Consider the following 23804-nt stretch of genomic DNA (forward strand, 5'->3'; position numbering starts at 1 on the left):
CTCTGGAACTTGTTGCAGGAAGGGGGGGGGGGTGTTGGGGTTGTTTTGAGTTGGGGTCAGGGGGGAAGGGTGGGGGGGGGGAGGGCTCAGGGAGTTACCGTTGGGGACGGGGGAACCGGGTGGGTCGTCCAGTGCATGACACAAGGCCTCATTGCCCGTGAAGAGCTCAAATGCCCTGTCCTGCCTGCTCAGGCAGGAACTCTACGCATTCATTTTCACTATCCCACATGCCACCCACGACCCTTAAGATTGTAAACCTTAATGTCAGGGGTCTAAATAACCCGATTAAGAGACGGGCGGTGTTGTCCTCACTAGAGGGCACCCAGGCAGACATTTGTCTCCTTCAAGAAACCCATTTATTGCCCCGCAACTGCCATAGACTTCGCTCACATAAATTCCTGACACAATTCTTTTCCTCCAGCACCACTAAGACCTCCGGAGTGGCGATTCTGGTGGCCCGACACTTTAGAGGAGAGGCCCTTCACAAACATGCGGAACACAAAGGCAGGTTGCTGGCTTACGGGTTTAAGATTGGGGGTATTACCTTTACGATTGGGACCCTGTATAGCCCTAATGAACAGCAGGAACGCTTCTTGCAATTGGCACTGGCGGACATCACGGCCACGCAGGATAGGCACATTGTCATCGGTGGCAATCTTAACATGGTCTTTGACTCGTCCCTCGATAGGTCCGCACAACGTTTCCCGCAAGCCGGAGAGTTCTCGGCCGGGTGTAAGGCACAGATTGCAGAGGTGGACCTTCATAACCTTTGGAGGTGCGACCATCCCACTGAAAGGGAATATTCGTACTACTCCCACGCACATAAAACATACGAGAGGCTGGACCATCTTTTGGTCACAGCCCCAGTACGAGCCCTGGCCTCGTCAACAGAGATGGGAGTAATCTCCCTGTCGGACCATGGCCCGGTATCCACTACGCTCTGTTTGCCGCCGATGACCCATCCTTCCAGGGTTTGGCGCCTCAGAGATACCCTGTTGCACAGGAAAACAGTGGTGAAACACATCACGGATACTAAGGGACTACCTGTCCCACAATGATAACTCTGACACTTCTCTATCAATGCAATGGGCGGCTCTTAAGGCTGTGCTTAGCGGGGAGTTTCTGTCCATCCCCTCAGCTGAAAATAAAGAACGGCAGAGCAAGAGAGACGAACTTACACAACGGGTCCACGAACTTGAACACATACACCACTGGACAGGGGCTCCCCGAACCTGGAGGCAACTCACTGCGGCGAGGAAACTCCTAGCGGCCCTGGATATGGACCGCGCGGAGTATGCCGCCCTGCGACTTCGCCATACCTACTATACTGGGGGGGACCGTTGTGGTCGGTTATTGGCGAGTCGACTCAGGGCAGCGCACCAACGACAGATGGTGAAAGGGGTCACTGACCCCACAGGGACGATGGCCACGGAGGATGCCCAAATTGCTGAGACCTTTCGCAAGTTCAATGCAAATCTTTACGCAGGGGACCCCCCCGGACGAGCAGGCGACAGAAGCGTACCTTGCCTCGGTCGCCCTCCCCTCCTTAGCCCCCTCACAGGCAGAACACCTGGACAGAGATATCCGGATTGAAGAGGTGGTTTCCGCCATTGCCAAGCTCAAGCACGGTAAGGGCCCGGGACCGGACGGTTATACCTCTCTTTTCTATAAGACATTCTGCACGTCTTTGGCCCCACTCCTTACCAGTCTGTTCAACTCGTTCGCGGACCCCGGCGCCATTCCACCAGACCTCCTGCAAGCCTCTTTTACGGTTATTCCTAAACCCGGGAAGGATCCAACACTATGCAGTTCGTACAGACCGATATTCCTTTTGAATGTAGACCTTAAGCTATATACCGGGATTCTCGCGGCCCGACTGGCCCCTCATCTGCCAGGCCTTATAGAACCAGATCAGGCGGATTCGTCCCCGGGCGGCAGACGGTGGCTAACACAAAGAGGATAGTTCATCTCATTGAGAAGGCCTTCCGTGTCCCTGGAGAGAGGATGATATTGGCGGTGGATGCCGAAAAGGCGTTTGACCAAGTACACTGGCCCTATCTAGAAAAGGTCTTACAGAAAGTAGGTATAGGGGAGAAATTCCGTTCCATGATTTTTAATTGCTACAAATTTCCTACTGCAATAGTGCGAGTGAACGGTTACAGCTCACGCAGTTTCGCAATCGAAAGGGGCACTAGGCAGGATGTCCGCTCTCGCCCCTGTTATTCGCCCTTTATATGGAGCCATTTGCCCAACGGATTCGTACCAACATGGCGACCACGGGGGTGCGGCTCGGGGGCTTCACGCACCATAAGCCTTTACGCAGATGACGTTATTCTGTCGCTGGATAGCCCCCGGACTTCACTTCCCGCATGCATGGAAGAGATGGACACCTTTGCCGCGGTAGCAGGCTTCAAAATGAACATGGGGAAGTCTGTAGCCTTGGACTTGTCACTCACATCAGCCACTAGATCTTATCTGCAGGGCCTGTTCTTGATGCTCTGGTCGTCCGTCCTGGTGCCCTATTTAGGGATCCAACTGGCCCCCACCTTACCGACCATGGTGGCAGCTAATTACACCACCCTGAGCACAAAGATCCGAGAGGAACTTGGACGGTGGACACGCAGCACTCTTTCATGGCTGGGTAGAATAGCTGCAGTCGAAATGACGGTCCTGCCCCAGATTCTGTACATATTCCGGGCCTTACCGCTTCAGCCACCCGCGGGGTGGATTCAACAAACGCAAACAGATCTCGCGCGATTCATCTGGCAGGGTAAAAAACCTAGAATGAAGAGGACGCTCTCCGTACTGGCGCTGGAGGCCTGGGGATACCGGAACTCCGTAAGTATTTTCAAGCGGCACAGCTGCGCTATTTGGAGGAGTGGAGTAGGTGGGAATCAGAAACACTGGCTCTTCCAGGACCAGGCGGTGGCGGGCCGGCCCCTGCAGGAGGTACCATTCCTGCGCCGAGCTCACCGTCCCGCAAATTTATATGCTTCCTTCGTCACCAGGGTGCCCCTAAGGGTTTGGGATGCCACCAACATAGTTCATAGTCTTACTACATTCCCGTCGCCGCTCACACCGTTGGTCGACAACCCGGACTTCACACCGGGGATGGAAAAAGGGGCCTTTGCCCACTGGCGGGAGGCCGGATGCCGAGCACTGTGCCATATGTATGACACGGAGGGGGTCATTCCCTTCACACAACTTAGACAGGAGTACTCACTCCCGGAAACTGAAAGGCTTCGGTACATGCAGGTTCGCCACTGGGCGCTACATCCACAGGTACGAGATGCAGCTGACAGACGATTGCTCCCTTATGAGAAGTGGCTCTTATCCCGCACGTCGGATGCGAAACGAATTACGGATCTCTATAAGCTATTGCAACTGCCTTCTTCGCACTTCTACAATCCTGGGAGGGAGCGTTGGGAGAGGGAGCTAGGCAGGTCACTGAGCCACAAGGGATGGGAGCAGATATCATACAGGGCAAGGCACTCAGCATACCATATGGGGCTCACTGAAACATTGACCAAGGTTTCCACCTACTGGTATTACACCCCTGAACGAATAGATGAAATGGACCACCATAAGGATAGCACTTGCTGGAGGGGATGTGGGCAGGTGGGCACACTGACACATATTTTATGGGACTGTCCACTCCTAGAACCATACTGGAAAGAAGTAACTGATGACATTGACTCACATTTCGACACTGAACTGCCACGCTTCCCAGCATACATAATACTAGGGCTCCCAAATGGGTTGAGATATCCCCCTAGATCACGCAGGGGCAGACAGATAGCCATTGCCTTGGGCTCCGCAATACAGAATATTCTTTTACACTGGCGCACCACCACACTTCCCTCTGTCACTGGGTGGCTCCACAGACTATGGCATGTGTTAGGAATGGAGAAAATGTCACTTACAGTGGCAGGAGATATAGAACAATTCGATGAACTTTGGCAACCGCTCCGGTCCCTGCTGCTCACTGAATTCAGGGAAATCACCTGCCCGAGATACCTACGCCTCCTAAGGCTCACGACACCAGAGGACCCGATCTCTTAATGAACACTGCACTACACCCCTAATTTAAAGAATGGTCGAGGGAGATGGCAAGGGACTGGCCTACGCACTGGACGATGGGGGGAAGGGTGGGGAGGGGGGGTTTGGGTTTTGTTGAGGGGGGGTGAAGGGGGGGACTGTAATATTAATTGCAACACTGCTTGTCACTATATGTCGCTGCGGTCTAGTCCTCAGCTGAGACACCATGTGAAGAACTAACGCCAGAAGTGCGGCGCTGGCCCCGGCGACAGGACATTTTATTTGCTATGGATGCTTGTCTCCTTTCCTTTTGTGTTGTACCAATAAAATACTTTAAACCTAAATTGGCCAAATAGTCTTGTGAATATACTCCAAGATGGCGCGCACTATGATCTTATGAGGGGTTAAGTCCTCTGTCGTTTTCCATGATTCTTTGTGAAAAAACTTTATTAACATGTCGAAGTTTGTTGTTGTGCTACACACACTGACGAAGGCAGCACGCTTAAACGCGTCTGTGAAAGTCCCCTGCGAATAAATCGTATGATTGCTGACACGAAGTCCTCGAGTGCTATATTGTTTCTTTGGAGGTAAAGAAAAACCGAGCGAATATATATATATATATATATATATATATATATATATATATATATATATATATATATATATATATATATATATAGTTCTGCGCAAATATAACTCCATACAAGCACAAGCGAGGAGAAAACAGTATGTAGGTGATACACTGTCAGGGTACTTGATCAAGATCAGCTTCTGAACATTGTTAATTGGTGGAAAGGGGATCAATTAATATATTTATTTGAACAGAGGCCACAATATATTTATTTGAACAGAGGGCCTAGGGAGGGGGAAGTGTGAGAGAGAGGAGTAAACAGACACACCAGATAGTGTCAGTAGAAAATGAGTTTCAATCCATTTTTAGGTCTCAGCCTAGCGTACCTGAATAATCCATGCTTGAGCTCTGCCACAAATTAAGCAGGGAAACTTCCAGTATGAGCAGGCTGACAGCACTGCGCAAGCGTACGTTTTACCACCCGCCCAATCGGTGCTATAAATGGGCTGGGGCTGTCCGGTACTCAGTGCACCGCCTGTGCCCACCAAAGGCGCTGCACCACGTGGGAGCCAAGGCCCGGCATCAGCGTTTACACACAGGCTGACACTCCTTCTGGATTCAGGGCGAGGTAGCACGGGGCCTTTCATGCCAGGCTCTGTGTGACCTGCACGATCTTTAGTGCCCAGAGAGGGCAGGTGTCCTTTCTGCACTGCTGCCAACCGCAGCCGATGAAACCTGAATAATCCATGCTTGAGCTCCGCCACAAACTAAGCAGGGAAGTTTTGAGCAGGCTGACAGCACTGCGCAAGCATACGTTTTACCACCTGCGAGAGAGTATGTGTGTGTGCATACCCAGAGGCGCACACTGCACCAGTGCACGGCCTCCTTTTATTTAAAAGCATTGCCAGCTCGAGGCGCACATGCACGCCTGTGTTGTGAGTGCCTTCCGGGGTACATGCGCTCTAACACTATGGAGTCTCAAGGCGATAGCGGCATGTCCTGTGCCCTGCCACATATTTACAACAAGGGGTGGTGAGGGACAGAGTCTCTGAATTAAGCAGAAAGCTCTCACCCAGTCAAGAGATCCGGGCTAGATCCAACACCGTTTTTTAGCTCACTGCACCATCCCAGTTTCAGAACCTGGCTGTATGCAAATTAGTCTGTTCCTGTCCCAGTGCATGATGGGAACAGGGCAAACCAAACTACAAAAGCCAATTCTTACACTGGGAAGGAAACAAGCTCCCGGGGACCGGTTTCTGGCATTAGAGCCGTCTTCGGCCCGGTTTGCTTGAATCCTGATGGTGCAATGAGCAAGGGACTCATGTCTGAGTATACCCTTCCACGCTTAGGGTGGACAAAAATATTTACAACAAGGGGTGGTGAGGGACAGAGTCTCTGAATTAAGCAGAAAGCTCTCACCCAGTCAAGAGATCGGGGCTAGATCCAACACCGTTTTTTAGCTCACTGCACCATCCCAGTTTCAGAACCTGGCTGTATGCAAATTAGTCTGTTCCTGTCCCAGTGCATGATGGGAACAGGGCAAACCAAACTACAAAAGCCAATTCTTACACTGGGAAGGAAACAAGCTCCCGGGGACCGGTTTCTGGCATTACAGCCGTCTTCGGCCCGGTTTGCATGAATCCTGATGGTGCAATGAGCAAGGGACTCATGTCTGAGTATACCCTTCCACGCTTAGGGTGGACAAAAATATTTACAACAAGGGGTGGTGAGGGACAGAGTCTCTGAATTAAGCAGAAAGCTCTCACCCAGTCAAGAGATCAGGGCTAGATCCAACACCGTTTTTTAGCTCACTGCACCATCCCAGTTTCAGAACCTGGCTGTATGCAAATTAGTCTGTTCCAGTCCCAGTGCATGATGGGAACAGGGCAAACCAAACTACAAAAGCCAATTCTTACACTGGGAAGGAAACAAGCTCCCGGGGACCGGTTTCTGGCATTACAGCCGTCTTCGGCCCGGTTTGCTTGAATCCTGATGGTGCAATGAGCAAGGGACTCATGTCTGAGTATACCCTTCCACGCTTAGGGTGGACAGAAATATTTACAACAAGGGGTGGTGAGGGACAGAGTCTCTGAATTAAGCAGAAAGCTCTCACCCAGTCAAGAGATCCGGGCTAGATCCAACACCGTTTTTTAGCTCACTGCACCATCCCAGTTTCAGAACCTGACTGTATGCAAATTAGTCTGTTCCTGTCCCAGTGCATGATGGGAACAGGGCAAACCAAACTACAAAAGCCAATTCTTACACTGGGAAGGAAACAAGCTCCCGGGGACCGGTTTCTGGCATTACAGTCTGTGTGTGTGTGTGTGTGTGTGCGTTTGTGTGTATGTGATGTGAGAGTGTGTTCTTATGGGTGTGTGTATGGGTGTGGGAGAGAGTATGTGTCTGTGTGCATACCCAGAGGCGCACACTGCACCAGTGCACGCTCCTCTCCTTTTATTTAAAAGGATTCCCAGCTAGAAGCGCACAACCACACACAAACACAACCACACACACACACACCACACACAACCACAAACTACACACACAACCACACACAGACACAACCACACACACATACAACCACACACACATACAACCACACACGACCACACCGTCAGTGCACGCTTTCACTAAGCACAAACCCCACCAGCCGTCAGTGCACGCTTTTACCGGGCCCAAACCCCACCAGCCGTCAGTGCACGCTTCCACCAGGCACACACCACCAGACGTCAGTGCACGCTTCCACCCGACACACACACCACCAGCCGTCAGTGCACGCTTCCACCAGGCACACACACCACCAGCCAGCAGTGCACAATTTCTACAGGCACACACACCGCCATCCGTCAGTGCACACATCAATTGTTAACGCCTCCACGATTAACTATTGTAGCAATCGCAGTATGGCGCACTTTACTTTTAAACATATTCATCTAAAGCGCAGCATGCCATCATTGCTACAAAAATAAATACACATTTTTTTGGCCTACAATTTATAGACTTTTGTTGCAGTTGGTGCTACAATAATTAGCAATGCCAATAGCTCAAACTTAATTAATCCGAGACCTATTGCATTGTAAATGCTTGTTTACTGTGTGCTCTTCACTTTTGTTGTTAAAGCCAGCCATGTTTTTACAGTTTGGTTTGCTAGCACTGTTCTGTACAGTTTGGCTTGCAGTGCTTCCCATCCACATGACAACACAACTATCAATAGGGTTTCACTCAAAATAAAAATCAATCAAATACACGCAGCATAGCCCCGGTTTGTCAAACAGTTGGCTATCGCTATTGATACCAACATCACCCAAACTAAAGATGCATCACCACCTACCCAATCATCTCAATTAAACAAACACTCTGACGCACCTCCAAGATGCCACTATTGGCTATCATTAGTCACCGAAAAGCACTTTTATACTAAACACCACCCACTTAGTAACACCATTATTTGCACTTGTAGTTTGCTTATCCCTATCAAAACATTCTACAATGACCACCACAACCACAACCTCAAGCACACAACACCAGACGAAAGCTTGATCATAATGCAGACTCAATGGTGGATTTCGCTCACCACACATACCATCAACACTGGCAAAGTATAGACTAAATGCAAGATATCATATAATGCTCAAAAATTTAGCAAACCATAAGAAACAAATTTGTTTACTGTGAAAAGCAATACATACAGTCAATGCAAGGCCAAAGAGCTAAGTAGTAAAATACGGATCTTAAATACTCACCTGGGTGTATTGCGATGTCCTGAGGTGATCTAGCTGAAAGACATCATAAATTATATTTTTATTAGCACGGTAACACAATTATACACAGTACACTCTATAAACACTTGAAATATTTAATTTCACTTTAGAATGAAGATCTGAGACAGGAACGATGATGCAAGTGTAAGAACCTGGAATACATGCCTGAGATTAACATGTTGCTAAATATCCTAGGTCATAAAACAGCTCACTTTTAAATACGTTTGGAACAAAGGCTTCTATTTCGGGAGTCGTTCATTAACTCCTTCCCATTAAATGTATTGTCAAATTAGGGGCATAGCCCCCACTGGTGAAATGAAAATGGTCAGGAGTATTGCATCTCTAGATCACATCTTGCAGGCACATCCAAAACAGGAAAAACCTATTGCACAGATTTAGAGGTAGGTGGAGAGGGCCTGGTAGATGGCAGTCTCCTACATCGCTTATCAAGCTACCCCAAAATCAAGGAGAGATGCCAAAAACCTCAGACGCCTGGTCTCCCTTTTGAAGAGGAGAAATTGATTTCACCAGGCAAACCCCACCTGTGGTCATTCCCAGGAAGCGTGTTTTTTAAATGCTTTGGGCAGTGATTTTCTAACAGATACATGTGACAGGTACTCTCTACCCGAGACAGAATAGCAAATGATTCCATATTTCGAGCCCCGAATGTTTATCATGGAGGAAAAGATCATTATAGAAACTACAAAAGTGTGCATTCTGCAGGTACTGCAAAATATTACAAAGTGACCTGAAAAGAGAGTTATGAAAAATTGTAAAGTAATAGCTAGGATAATCTAAAAATACCAAAGTGTGCCATCAGGCATTTACAAACAAAATAATAGTGTACTAGCTGGAGGATTATGGAAACTAAAAGGAGTGCTAGTTGGGTTATAGTGGAACTGTTAATCATTGCAAAACTCCATGTATACAGACTGGTTCCCTTGTTTATTTGATCATTTTGCATTCCCTGGGATTATGACCTCCGCTGTGGTCTGAGGACTGCTGAATGGAACTCTGTCACAAGTTCTCTTCTATAATGGTGTGCCTTACTTTTGCCAGTGCAACTCCTGCTACTGTGGGACCTGCATGACTGCCTTAGGGAGTCTCAAGCGGAAACTAGGGAATAATTTAAGGTATTAGGGGGGTGTTGAGCACCCAGAGTTTGCATCTGGATCAGTTATAGCTCTGCTTACGACTCTTCAGAATAAACTTTGTTTACTTCTTAATTATAATAGCACATATCACAGGACGGTGTTGTGTTTTTTTTCTCTGATGGCCTAACTGGGATGTCAAAGGTGGCCTTCCGTCAACAGAGCCAATGTGGGCTCTGACAACAGAAAGCAGAACGTCCACCAGTCTCTAAATGAGGTGGGTGGAACAAGAGTTTGGCAGACAGTATACGCTATCATGTTTGCGACAGAGTACTCTTGTTCACCAAACTCTAAATCACCAATATAGCCTTGATACTGAACTTAAGACACCAGATGACACCCCAGAGCCAGATAACATTCAGGATGTGGCTTCATTTCATCCGATGTGGCCTTGAAGATCTCAGTATTCGATACGAGACCTACAGAACAGGGAACAGTAGCCCTGATGCAGAATTTTGAGCGGATTTTATTATTTCTCTTCACCCTAGCAATCCTTTTGCTACTCATGATGCTTGTCATCTTGTTTATCCGCTTTAAGATTATCCAATATAAGAAAATACTAATTCTTAAGGAAAAAGGAAAATTGCACTACTGCTGCGAGCACAGTACCCTTTCAGTGTGAGAAACGGACGTTTGCTCTGCTATCGCCTACACTCTGCCTGATCTTTGAGAGTTAGGCAAGCGTGCACTGCTGCTTCCTGAAACATACCCACACAGTATAAGCATGGTAAGCTTCCAATGCTGTTGTATGAATCTCATGTCTCAGTGAAGAGGGGAACTCGCACTGCTGTTGCTTTAAATGCATTTGCCTTGTGTGAGCAAGTAAAGCATGGCAGCCTTGATCAAGGGTAAGGATTGTCTAGCTACCCAATACAATACATTCCTTCTCTCAAGGAGGAAGCTACAATACATTTATATACACCTCCAACTATTTCCATCTTTCTTAAAGCAGTGCCTTTTGTATACAACTTAAGCTGTGAAAGCAATTTATTTCACAAATTTTGTAACGGCAAGCAATAGATAAGGAGGATTTTCTATTATATGAATTTAACTGCAAATAGTAAGGAATAAAAAGAGACTACATTTAGTTGTTAAATCAATATATCTTGCTAGAACAGATTATAATCGTTGTGCAAGCATTGAAGTGAACATTTTCTTTAACTCAAACCAACACTGTAAAGCAAACAATGATTTAAGGAAAACGTTTTCTTGCATTTGCTGTTCATTACAGCTTGGAAGGCTGTTTTCTCAATAAATATTGGACGGGTAGCGGCGATTACTCAGCCAAATCCTGTGTATATCTGCGAGGTGAGATGGTCAGTTTAAGTGAAATTAATAGTATGTCAAACAATTCTGCAGAAGGACCAATCACTTTGATTGCCATAGCGCCAGTGAACCTCTTTGTAGTGTTTGAGTGTTTTATAAAAGAATCTAAACACAACATTACACTAGTTAAACATGGGTACAAGGAGGTCATAAGGACACCAGGGACGTCTGACCAGGATTAAGACTTGGCTATTTCTCCAAAGCTGGGAATTATTCTAGAGAGAAAATCCAGCCACAATTAAACAAAAGCTAAACCGGGTATATATACCAGTACCAGAAGTCATGCAAAAAACAGACCGCATTGGTTTGATATTTTAATAATTATGAAAAGTGTCCCAGACTCAGAGGAGAAGACTTTTATGGCAGGAGGAAATTCTGTGGTTCGCAAGTTGAGCTAAGGAAACACTAAGAGGCATCTTGGAGGAATGGATTATTGGGCGAGTTCCATATACTTGGGGCAGTCTGTAAATTGTCCCTCCAGAGCTGTTGACAGACGAGTGAACACCCTAAACTATGCTGTACATTTAGGAGCATATAAAGAATTGGACATCTGTCAAACTGATAAGGCGAGCTTTGAGCTTCCAATAAAGGAAAGACGGCTGTTTCTGGCAGGGAGGCCGCGGACAACCCATTTAGATGATTATGATCAATGCAGTTGATTTGTGTTTTGCGTAACAATATAGAGGGAGTAAAAGGAGTTTAAGATTAATTTCTTAAACTCTCCAGATTAAATAGGTCTCCCTGGAAGAAAAAACCTCCCTTAAACAGTGATGTTCTTCTAGGAATTTTGGCCATTGTAAAGCAAACTAAGAATGTGTTATGGTACACCGTCTAATTCATCATGTTAGAAATCACCTATTAATGTGTAAATTTAAATAAACTGTAAATTATTTTATCACACTAAAAACTAATGTCTTTTAAAACGTGACAGCAATCTAAAGTAAGGATATTCTATTGAAAAACGCAGCTTGGGTGGCTCTAGAAAGCAGCTTCTTGACACGCAATAGCACAAATGGTCTCTTAAATAATGTTTGCCATTGTTGGCCATTAAACAAGTCTGCGTATAAATGCAATTTGATTTTAAAAAATAGTTCTCTTCCACAGTTACAATTGACATCAGCTGTTACTCTTGTGCACTAATCTGATGTACACTGAAAATAATATTTAATTTCTTCTGCACAACCAGCCCCAAAAGAAGTTTTCATGAGTCTCGTGATAGATACAATTGTGCAAGTCTTTGCCAGCTCCCACAACCTGGGATGTTATCGCAAGGTATCGTAATCATTCCAGCCCAACAGGCCATTGAAAAATAATTTTAAAAAAACAAATAACATTTTCAGGAAGATGTTCAAGAAATTAGTACACGAGTTGAAACGGGCCACAATCCTGAAACCCTGAAACCAGAAGAAACTGCTAAGCTAAACTAGTTGGGTAAAAAATATAGCAGTTGGAGTAAAGTGAACAAATTTGGAGCAGCCACAATGATGAACCAGTCTTAACTGCAGGACTTCAAAATTATGAAGGGAGGGAAAACAACGTGATGAGACTAAAGATGATAACCATGTTACTACATCAATCCCGGTATAAAAGCACCTCTCTAATTCACTTCCTACAGGGAAGTTATGGCGTTTCTAGTCACATGTAAAAAAGAAATGTCGTAGTTGGTCAACTATAATAAGTTATTACAATTGACTTCTGATGGCATAATACCTGCTGCCAGAGCCAGCAGCCAGTGTGAAAGGTAGGCCACAGAGCTTAAATACAGTTGAAGTTTATTCAAGGACAACAGAAACTAGATTTCCTATCTTCCAATGTTTTTTTCTAAAAAGAAATCGTTTTCAACATAAAATAGATATTCAGGGATATAAAGTCACTTTTTAGACGCTAAAGATCATGCGTGTTAATGGATATTCTGGAGTCCTGCTTTTTTTTTTTTTTTTTAAATCGGACTTACAATAAACTGGTCCCAACATCTTTATGCAAAAAATACTGCCTGCCTTCTAATGTGTTTAACTTTGCGCTAACAATTCTTCTTTCATTCTTCTTTGCAAATAAAATTTAAAAAAAAAAGAGCAAGACAAGACTGATGTTAGGGCCAGATGTACGACCCTTTTTTGCGGCCGCAAACGGGAGAAACTCCCATTTGCGGCCACAAAAAAGGGTAATAGCATGTACAAATGCTATTTTGCGAGTCACTGACTCGCAAAATAGCATCTGCGACTCCCGCTATTAGGAAGAGGGCACCCCTTCCTATTAGCGAGTCAACATGCACTGTACTAGTGTTTTACGACCGCATTTGCAGGTGCAAAACACTCGCAGTTTACCACCTACTTCAAGTAGGTGGTAAACCACTCGCAAAGGGTAAGGGGTCCCCAGAGGACCCCTTCCCCTTTGTGAGTATGTTGGAAAATATTTTTTCTGAGCAGTCAGTGGTCCCAGAGACCACTGCCTGCTCAAAAAAAAAATGTAACTGAAAGTTTCATTTTTCTTTTTAGGTCTCGCCTGATCCACCGCATACACTGTTCTGGCGAGACTTTTAGTAAGGGGGCTTGAAAAAGCTCACCACACGCTTTTGCTTGTGGGCTAAATCTTGCGGTTATGCGCACAGGCGCCATCTGGCTTTCCTCACTCGTCATGGCTCAATAAGCGCATCGCTAGTGGGCCCCCTCTACAGCGCGCGATCGCGATCACTTTCACGTTTGTGTTTATTTGTGAAACGCGGTATGGGGTAGAACAGTTATTCGCCAGGTATAACACAATTTGGTAGAATAAATAAATGGGGATTATTATAATTATGTTTTAACACTAGGCATGGAGTACTGAAGCCACTAAACCTCTTAGATGTAGCACCAAGAAGCGGTCTGCCTTTGCCGCTTCATGCTCTATATTATCATAATTACCAGCTGATTGTGTTTGCAGCCGTGAGCCTTTCTCCCGAGCAACTCTTTGAAACTAGGTGGCCTCCTCCAAATCAGGAACCCCTCTCCCCACTTCCACTTCCCACTCGAACTCATGCCTGGCACGCCTCTGAGGTGTGACACTCTGTGACGTGCGCTGGTGTTGGTTCTCAGCTAATGTTTCCCATCCCATGGCTTGCCAGTCACATGCTCCCGAATATGTTGTCAGTTGCTAGGAGACTGCAGGAGGGCTGTACTCGCCGAGATGCTGCAGATGCCGTGGGGTTAAAATCTCACTTTTTCACTTCGAGAACAGTTTTCGTTTACTGCTTCTTCGACACCACTTCTCCAATGGCACTTAAACCTTACATTTGCTTTATCATGGGGCCAAATAAGATCTGTGCAGCACATGGTCCTGCTGATGCGTGATGTCATTAGTGCAGCCCTTGTGTATGGTTTAAGCTGTTGCACAACATCGACGAACCATGCCATTACGATTTCTGGCAGGCTCTTGGCATTTCATTGAAGCAGCTTGGAGTACATAAACCTCAGAATGGGCGGAAAGTAATGCAGCGTTGACACTATGTGCGTGCTTCTTAAAGGTGCACTAACCTATTCAGGGTCTTCAGAAGAACACTTAAGAGAGGCAGCAGGGTGTTGAGAAAAACAGACTCCTGGATTATTTTAGAAACAAAAATCATGTTTGCGGGATTGCATGATGTTTTCAGAAAATACACGTTTGTTCACCATTAACTGTTCAGATTTGTGTTTTTATTTGTTTTGAGGCATAGATTTTGGCATCGGTACACATGCACTCAGAGGACTCTTGTGTGCATATTTCTGTCTACTGCTCACGAATACCCACTTTAAATCATTCAGTGGTATGCAAATAATTAAACCATATCAAGGTGATACCTGTTAATATGAGAGGCAGGTTTATTTTCTCTCATACATCGAGCGCCTAAAATTCCAAACAACTAGGTATGTTGTATGCCAATGTGTGTGGATTACACTGTGTCACAACAACATCACTCAGCGCAACATCAGCATATCACTCAGCGCCGCCGCCGCATATCACTCAGCGCCGCCGCCGCATATCACTCAGCGCCGCCGCCGCATATCACTCAGCGCCGCCGCCGCATATCACTCAGCGCCGCCGCCGCATATCACTCAGCGCCGCCGCCGCATGTCACTCAGCGCCGCCGCCGCATGTCACTCAGCGCCGCCGCCGCATGTCACTCAGCGCCGCCGCCACAGCGTCACTCAGCGCCGCCACAGCGTCACTCAGCGCCGCCACAGCGTCACTCAGCGCCGCCACAGCGTCACTCAGCGCCGCCACAGCATCACTCAGCGCCGCCACAGCATCACTCAGCGCCGCCACAGCATCACTCAGCGCCACCACAGCATCACTCAGCGCCACCACAGCATCACTCAGCACCACCACAGCATCACTCAGCACCACATCAGTATCACTCAGCATCACATTTGCACTAGTACACCACCACATCATCATCATCACTCCGCAAGACCAGAGTATCATTCAGCATCGTCTCTGCACCAGTCACCACCACCAACTCAGTATCACTAAACACCACCTCAGCCTGCTCTCGGTATCTGGCCTCTGTTGATTCTCCCCTTGAGTCTGCCCGCTGCTAGTGTTATAATACAGGTACTAGTTCCCAACCTTCACCCTCCGATTGTTTATGCCCCCTCAAAAAAAGCTTTAAGAAACAACCACTGGAATAGGCAGAAACAAGTTGTCAGCATTGCAAGAACAAAAGAAAATTCTGGATTTTTTTTATTGTAAATACTTTTTTTTAACATTGTCGTTCAGTACATAATGCCTTCATGGTCGTATATAAGGTAATAAAAATGTTTGACACTTTTTTATTAAAACTTTTCAGCATGCTCACAGCAGCCACACTTCTCTACAGCACAGCTTAAAGACATTGGCAAAGCCAATACCTCTGGCTCAACACTTATAAGGCCCCAAAGGCGAGCCCTATTGGCTATGCCAATGCTTGTTTTTAAATGCATCTCGTTTTCCTTTAAGGAAAACGGGCTGCATTTAAAAAGAACTGCTTTATTAAAAAAGCAGTTCCAGACATGGTGGCCTGCTGAGCCCAGCAGGCCACCATCCCTGGGAGGGCCTGTCATTCTCACTGAGCTCGCAAATTGCGAGAGGCTCATTAATATTCATGAGCTTCACAATTTGCGACCCCATTGGGGAATCGCAAACAGTGTTAAACACACTGTTGTACATGCAAAATAGCACCTCGCAAATGACTCGCAATTTGCGATGCGCTATTTTGCAGGTCGTACATCTAGCCCTTAGTAGCTTGAGGGAAGGGTGGTGGAATGATCGTGTATAGCGTGTATAATAGGGAATAAAGGGCCAGTTTTACAAACACATTTTCCCATAGACCCAGAAAGAGAGCCAGATGAGATGTATCAAGCTAAATTGCGATCGCAAACTCTGAAAATAAGGAATCGAAAAAATGCGATTCCCTATTTTGCCCATGCATTTAGAGAATCACAATTTGCGATTTCCTAAATGCTATGCTAGTAGGCATTGCAAATTGCGATACTGCCTTAAGGAATCGCAAAATACCACCAACTTCAAGTTGGTGGTAATAAGCGATTTCCTAGAAAAAAACACTTTTTTGCTTTTTTCAAAGTGCCATGCCCTTAGGGCATGTATGTTTGCCACAGGTGCACACATGCACATTTCAGAGGGGCAACGGGGTGTCCTTTTGGAACCCTTTCACCCTTGAAATTGCGTGAGCAATTAGCGAGTACCTATTGGGTACTCGCTAACTAAGCACGCAATTCCCATTCATCTTTATGGGTATCTTGGCCCATAGAAATGAATGGGAAGCCATTCCTTATTTACGACTCACAATTTGCGAGTCGCAAATAAGGAATGTGTAGGATTCGCAATTTTAAATGCGAATCCTACCTACATAGCAGTTTGTAAAACAAATTGCTATTAAGGACTCGCAAAACTGTACTTTGATACATGTGCCCCAGAATGGGTAAAACTGCTTGATACATCTGGCCCAAAATACCCCTGCATTACACCAAGATCTTGCAAGTCACTTCTGCTTCATACCTCTATATATAATCTCAGATGACTAGCAATATCTTTATAATGTGCTGTCTTTATCCCATATATTCCTGGTTCCGTGTCTATACTCAATGATAATAAATCTAGATTTTTTTTGCCTTAGAGCATACTCTAAATCGAGACATTGTCTTCAGGCCCATGGCAGTCAGTGATTACTGGGCTCTATACTGTGTGGGTACTGTTAACCACTGGTATGCAGTTCCACGATACTGGTGCAAACAAACTGGATCAACACAGTACTTCCTTAGTGCACTTGGCTCTCTCTGGGAAACGCAGCAAATAACATTCAATAATATCAATGCCCGGTCAGTGTTTTCACTTTACACAAGGAAGCAGACCCAAACATGAATTACACATCTAGTGCTAGTTGCTAGATTTCAAATAACACTGACTTAAAGACCGGGTATCAGATTAGGCTATATTCAGATACACTCTGAGGTTTTATTTATTCCGTTAATAGGAGCTAAGCTCTTGCAAAAGGGCCTTAAAGTTGGAAAGGGGATGCAAACAAGGGAAATCTGGGTCAAACTTTGATCCTAGACCAACATTGAGGACTATTGATTTTTCCCTTCAAACCAGCACACTGGCTTCAGTAATCCAGCACATTTTCTTTATTATTCATATCTTCAAGTCTCCCAGGGCATTATGGAACATTGAAGCTTCACACCCTTGATAATATTTTTTTTTAGCAACTGGTGGGAGGATTGGGAACTGTGCCGCAAAGTCTCTGTGCTTCAATAATTTTTTAGGAGGCGATATTTTCTGAAGTTCCAATGCTGCTAAGAAAATGGTGGAAAACAAAATCAATGATGGTACTTTAGAATATTTAAATATCAATACTGAACATTTATAATACTGAATTGCCAGCACTAACAGTTTAGGGGTTACACAATTGTTCAAAACCTGTGGAAGAACAAGGACTGGGTGACACAGAGCTACCCCATACTAAGTTCACCAATAATGAGGTGTGGTTGACCAGGTGACCCAGTGTTGGGTCATCAGTGGCAAATCAGGAACAGTTCACAAGAGTTCAGTATTATTTTAAGAACCAAGTGGGCTAATGAGCTAGAATTTACTAGTTTGGCCCTATTGTATATTTCGTTTACAAGCCTGCATCTGACCAGTCTACTGGTCATTGTCAACTTTTTACAGTACTGGGACCTCAAACACATACTGGAGTCGCTAGTCTGCCCAAGACCAGCCTGGACCTGGTCATTTAGGCTACATATCAACTGTTGCCTCAACCAAAGATATCCCCCAAACTGTAAGTGTAACAAAGATTGTTTCAATGCTTCAAAAACCTGGAGTGCATGTTCGAGTCAGTACAACAAGATCCCCATGATAAGGGTGTGGATGAAGAATGCCTCCTCATCCACCTCAGCAGTTGAATGGGGATAGATGCATCACACTGAAATGGGACCGGGACAGTGCAGGCTCATAACTCTCAATGACAGGTGAAGATAATGCTGCCCAAGCCCAGAAGATGCTCTTCTTAATGCTTGATTTGCTAGGCGTGACAACATCCTCATTCTTCTCAGAGAAGCTCAGTCTTTTGTGCTGCTCTTACACAGGTTTGTTGGTCAGATGGGGCAACAAACCCAGCACCCTTTCAGTGGCACACTTGTATAACAGAACGTTGCATCCCGTTGGAGGCATCCTTGTACAACAATGTAGACTTCTTGCATCAGGTTAAAGGTGTGATCCTCCAACAATCGCTCCGATGTGGGAGGAATATGGGGTGGGGAGAATAGAAAGGGTAGGACATAGAACCTTTGATCAAGTTGACAGACCCACCTGACTAATGTAATGGATCTCCAGCAAGGAAGGAAATGCTGTATTCTACCTTCTATCGGCCAGGCATGAACCTAGGAGGGTGAACTGAGGTGGCTTGGCAGCTACTGCATCAGAGGAGGAAGAAGTTAAGGAGTGCTGCCCTTGCTGGCCTGAACCGTGTCTATGCAATCCCATAAGGACTTTGTCAGCTGTTGTAGTACAGGTTGGGAGGGCTGAAGTGGTCTGTGAGCTAGCCCATGGAATAACCTCTGAATTTTCTGTTTTGGTGGGGAAATTGCTTAGCAGGTGGCAACAACCCCAGACAACATGCTGTAGTTAGATGTCCCTGAATCGTTCCAAATCAGCCTTTTCTTTAAACATTCTAGAGCAGGGTTCTTCAAACTGTGGGGCCCGCCCCACTGGGGGGGGCGCGGCACCATCCCAGGGGGGGCGCGCGCTCCACTCCTATCTTCCCTTTGTGCCCGTTCCTTTGTTTGGGTGATTCTCCCAGGAGGGGGCCAATTCATGGAGTCAACAGCTTCGGCTGCAGTGCAGGCAAGGAGTCTCCTATGCTAAAAACGAAAGCAAACAAACAGACACGCTTTCCGCTTTAGCAGAGGAGACCCCTTGCCTCCCACTGCAGCTGAAGCTGTTGACTCCGTGAATTGGCCCCCTCCTGGGAGAGATAGCTCTTCCCAGAAGGGAGAGAAGGTTTCCCTAGAGCACGGGTACTCATAGCAGACATCGTACCCGTGTTTTTTTGTTTTTTTAAAGAATCTCAGCAAACACCCCTGTGGCAGCGCGATGTAGAGACTCTCTGTGAGGGCGGGCGATTTCCGTCAGAGTAGAGATTCTCTGTGAGGGCGGGCGATTTCCGTCAGAGTGGGGCTGCAGGGGCCTAAGAGCTGAACAAAGCTCATTAGCATGCGAATGGTCTCTTAAAGAGGTGTGAAGTGCTCGGGTGCGGCTGGCTGGCTCAGTGTGTGTGTGTGCGCCCAGAAGCTGTGTCAGCCTGGGCACACGCAGGCATGGTGAGATGAAGAGGGAGAGGGAGGGAGGAAGGAGACAGAGACAGACAGACAGAGGGAGAGCGAGGGAGGGAGACAGGCAGACAGAGGGGGATGACAGACAGAGGGAGAGCGAGGGAGGGAGACAGGCAGACAGAGGGGGAGCGACTGACGGAGACAGAGGCTGACAGAGCGAGAGCGAGGGAGGCAGCGCGAGGGAGACTGAGGCAGACAGGGAGAGTGAGGGAGACATGCAGACAGAGGGAGAGCGAGGGAGGGAGACAGGCACACAGAGGGAGAGCGAGGGAGACAGAGGGAGAGCGAGGGAGACAGAGGAAGAGCGAGGGAGGCAGAGTGAGAGAGAGCGAGGGAGACAGAGGGAGAGCGAGGGAGGCATAGCGAGGGAGACATAGGGAGAGCGAGGGAGACAGAGGCAGCTAGAGGGAGAGCGAGGGAGAGCGAGGGAGGGAGACAGGCAGACAGAAGGAGAGCGAGGGAGGGAGACAGGCAGACAGACAGAGGGAGAGCGAGGGAGGCAGAGTGAGGGAGAGCGAGGGAGACAGAGGGAGAGCGAGGGAGGCATAGCGAGAGAGAGCGAGGGAGACAGAGGGAGAGCGAGGGAGGCATAGCGAGGGAGACATAGGGAGAGCGAGGGAGAGCGAGGGAGGGAGGGAGACAGGCAGACAGGGAGAGCGAGGGAGGGAGACAGGCAGACAGGGAGAGCGAGGGAGAGTGAGGGAGGGAGACATGCAGACAGAGGGAGAGCGAGGGAGGGAGACAGGCAGACAGAGGGAGAGCGAGGGAGAGAGACAGGCAGACAGAGGGAGAGCGAGGGAGGCAGAGTGAGGGAGAGCGAGGGAGACAGAGGGAGAGCGAGGGAGACAGAGGGAGAGCAAGGGAGACAGAGGGAGAGCAAGGGAGACAGAGGGAGAGCAAGGGAGACAGAGGGAGAGCGAGGGAGGCATAGCGAGGGAGACATAAGGAGAGCGAGGGAGGCAGAGGCAGCTAGAGGGAGAGCGAGGGATGTCGGGTGGAGCCGGCCACCAGATGTCCGTTATGTTGCCATGTGGGTGAATAGATGTATGGGTGGAGTGGTGGATGTATGGGTGGAGTGATGGGTGGAATGGTGGATGTGTGGGTGACATGGTGGATGGATGGGTGGGGGGGTGGATGGATGGGTGGGGGGGTGGATGGATGAGTGAGGGGATGGATGGATGGGTGAAGGGGTGGATGGATGGTGGGAGAGGATGGATGCATGAGTGGAGGGATGGATGGGAGTGGATGGATGTGTGTATGGTTGGAAGGGTAGATGGATGGGTGGAGGAATGGATGGATCAGTGAAATGGTGGATGGATCGATGGGGGTGGATGGTGGACGAGTCGGTGGGTGGATGGATGAGAGAGGTGATGGATGGATGGATTGATGTATTGATGGGTGAAGGGGTGAATGGATGGATGAGTGAAGGGGTGGATGTGGGGATGGATGGGTGATTGAGGAGGGTGGATGGACGGGGGATGGATGGAGGAGTGAAGGGGTGGGTGAGAGGTCAAGGGATGGATTTATGAGTGCATGAGTGGATGGAAGAGTGGGAGGATGGGTGAAGAGTGGATGGAGGGATGGGTGGCAGGGTGAGGGGAGAATGGAGAGAGAGAGGGAGAGGATGGATGGATGAGTGAGGACATGGATGAATGATTGGCAGAGTGGATGGGCAGGTGTGTGCATAGATGGGTGAGGAGAGGAGCATGGAGATGGAGGAGTCAGAGAGTACATGCATGAGTGGGGGAGGGTGGAGAGCAGGAGGGATGGATGGGTGGGTGGATGGATGAGTGGGGGGTTGAGTGGGTGGACGGATGAGTGACTGGGTGGAAGGATGAGTGGGTGGGGGGATGGCTGGATGGGGCAGAGGGTGGGTGGTTGGATGGATGAGTGAGTGGATGGATGGGTGGAGGAGTGGATGGATGGGTGGAAGAGTGGATGGATGGGTGGAAGAGTGGATGGATGGGTGGAAGAGTGGGTGGATGAATGGAGGAGTGGATGGATGAATGAATGGAGGAGTGGATGGATGAATGAATGGAGGAGTGGATGGATGAGTGGGAGGATAGCTTGGGTGAAGGGGTGAATGGTTCGATGGATGAGTGGGTGGATGGATGGGTGGAAGAGTGGATGGATTGGTGAGGGGATGGATTGGGTGAGGGGATGGATTGGGTGAGGGGATGGATTGGGTGAGATGATGGATGGATGATGGATGGATGGGTGAGGGGGTGGATGGAGGGATGGATGGGTGAGATGATGGATGGATGGAGGGAGGGATGGATGGATGGTGGATGGGTTTGCAAGTGGTTGAAGGGGTTTGGATGTGGATGGGGCACAGATGGAGGGAAGGAATGAATGGTGGGGGAGTTGGTGGATGACAAGGTGTACATGATGGATGGGGAGGGTTGTGATGCCTTCCTTTGCCTTGGAGGATTGTGTTTTGAGCTGTGTGGTGCGCCTCTGTCGTTTCGCCATACCCACTCACAGGCCTGCAGTTTGCTAGGCACTCTTGTTGTGTTGAGCATTGTTTGCCGGATATGGCCCGTGGTGTGCGCGTTGCAGTCGATCATGTGGTGTGCAGGATTCCCGAGGTTTCGGTCGGGTGGTGGGGGGGCCCAACATCTGGGGGAATTCAGCTGGGGGGGCTCAACCTGGAAAAGTTTGAATACCTCTGTTCTAGAGCTATGGATAGGCATGTTCATTAGTGGCTCCCCAGATACCTGGTTCTCTCACCCAGGTATGCCTTCTCAGCATGGTATTGGTACCATCAGCTCTGCTAATTCAGTCTATAGTGTCCAGGCCAGCCTGGAGCACATACTTCGCTGCCACCTGACAGGTATATATCACTTGGTCCAAAAGGCCCTCAGGTTTTTGGGATGATCAGCATGATGTCGCTAGCCATGTCCCATTATGCATGGGTGTAGCCACCTAAGAGACAAACTGGATTAATCTACGCTCTACACTAGCAAAGAAAACATTCTCTTTCCGAAAGCATCTCGTCTTTCTGATTTCCTATCTGGAGGCATGAATGAGAAGAAATTTGGAGTAGCTTTACTTAATGAAGCTTGAACAATCAGGCTCTCTAGTGTAGAATGCTTGGTCTTGAAGTCCAGATCACCGGGAATGGTCTATGCCATCTAGTCGCAGGTCAACTGAACATTGGGGAATAAGCAGTGCTTTGCCCATTTAGCTAGAGGGAGCTAGAGGAAGGATTTTATTAAAAGGCAATGCCGGCTCAGATGAAGCTGCCAGTGATTGAAGAAACTGATTTAACAAAATTTACTTAATAGTAGGCAACCACAATTCAAGTGCTTCAGTCTATCTGACAACCACCACAACAAACAAAGCACTTTCTTGTATTAGCAGACCAAGTGGAGAGTGAAGCACGGTTTCAGGAGCTGAGGCTAGCCCCCTAGCAATTCGTAAGTCTATATAATGAATCAGTATAATGAACAGAAAGCAATTATACCCTTCCTCATCATCATAAGTGTCCTGCAGACATAGATCTCCTGCAATGGGCAGAATCGGAGTCAAAAGCAGCATAAATCCTCAGCGAATACAGACTACAAAGCAAAAGTCTGGGAACACAATTAGGAGACTGTGGTATCAATACAGAAGGACAAACATGGACTTTGGCGTTGGAACACGGAAGTTGGTAAGACCTCTGCAGCAGTTCCCAGGGACGCAGACAGTGTTGGCTGCAGACCTACTGGCAGAAGTCATAGTTGAGAGCCCTGTGGCTCCCGAGGGTCTGAAGGTACGCCAGAGGAAGTTGCCACCTCCCAGGAAACTTGGGGCATGCCGAGACCAATTGCAGGATCAGTTCAGATCCTGGAGACAGAGGAATTAGACCTTATCATATCACCTTTGCGCCACTTTGCTATACATGTAGTGACAGGATGGAGGGGAGTCACACTTGGCCTTCTTACACTTGTGTCAAGAATTTGACTTCAACTTTCTGGAAGACTTCGAGCAAGCAGTGGAGTTTTCCCCAGAGCAGTCTTGTGACCAGTATCAGGCCAGGAAACTGGGAGCAAAACCTATACTTCGACTAGGACCTCTTCTTATGTTCAGCAATGTAGAGTTTGGCATCCCAGTCCCGAATCGCCTTAGAGGGCAT

General features: G+C 47.6%; 1 protein-coding gene across 2 annotated transcripts in view; it reads right to left on the reverse strand.

The window, feature by feature from the left end:
* Nucleotides 1–23804, reverse strand: part of FAM3C (FAM3 metabolism regulating signaling molecule C) — a 438009-nt gene that overhangs the window by 269303 nt on the left and 144902 nt on the right. For both annotated transcript variants that reach the window (XM_086966876.1, XM_086966871.1), the window contains exon 4: nt 8353–8385. In XM_086966876.1, the coding sequence (XP_086823002.1) occupies nt 8353–8385 (33 nt within the window). The remainder of the gene's footprint in view (nt 1–8352; nt 8386–23804) is intronic.

Source organism: Lissotriton vulgaris, chromosome 1_1, assembly GCF_964263255.1.
Source record: "Lissotriton vulgaris chromosome 1_1, aLisVul1.2, whole genome shotgun sequence".
In the NCBI taxonomy this organism is placed as follows: domain Eukaryota; kingdom Metazoa; phylum Chordata; class Amphibia; order Caudata; family Salamandridae; genus Lissotriton; species Lissotriton vulgaris.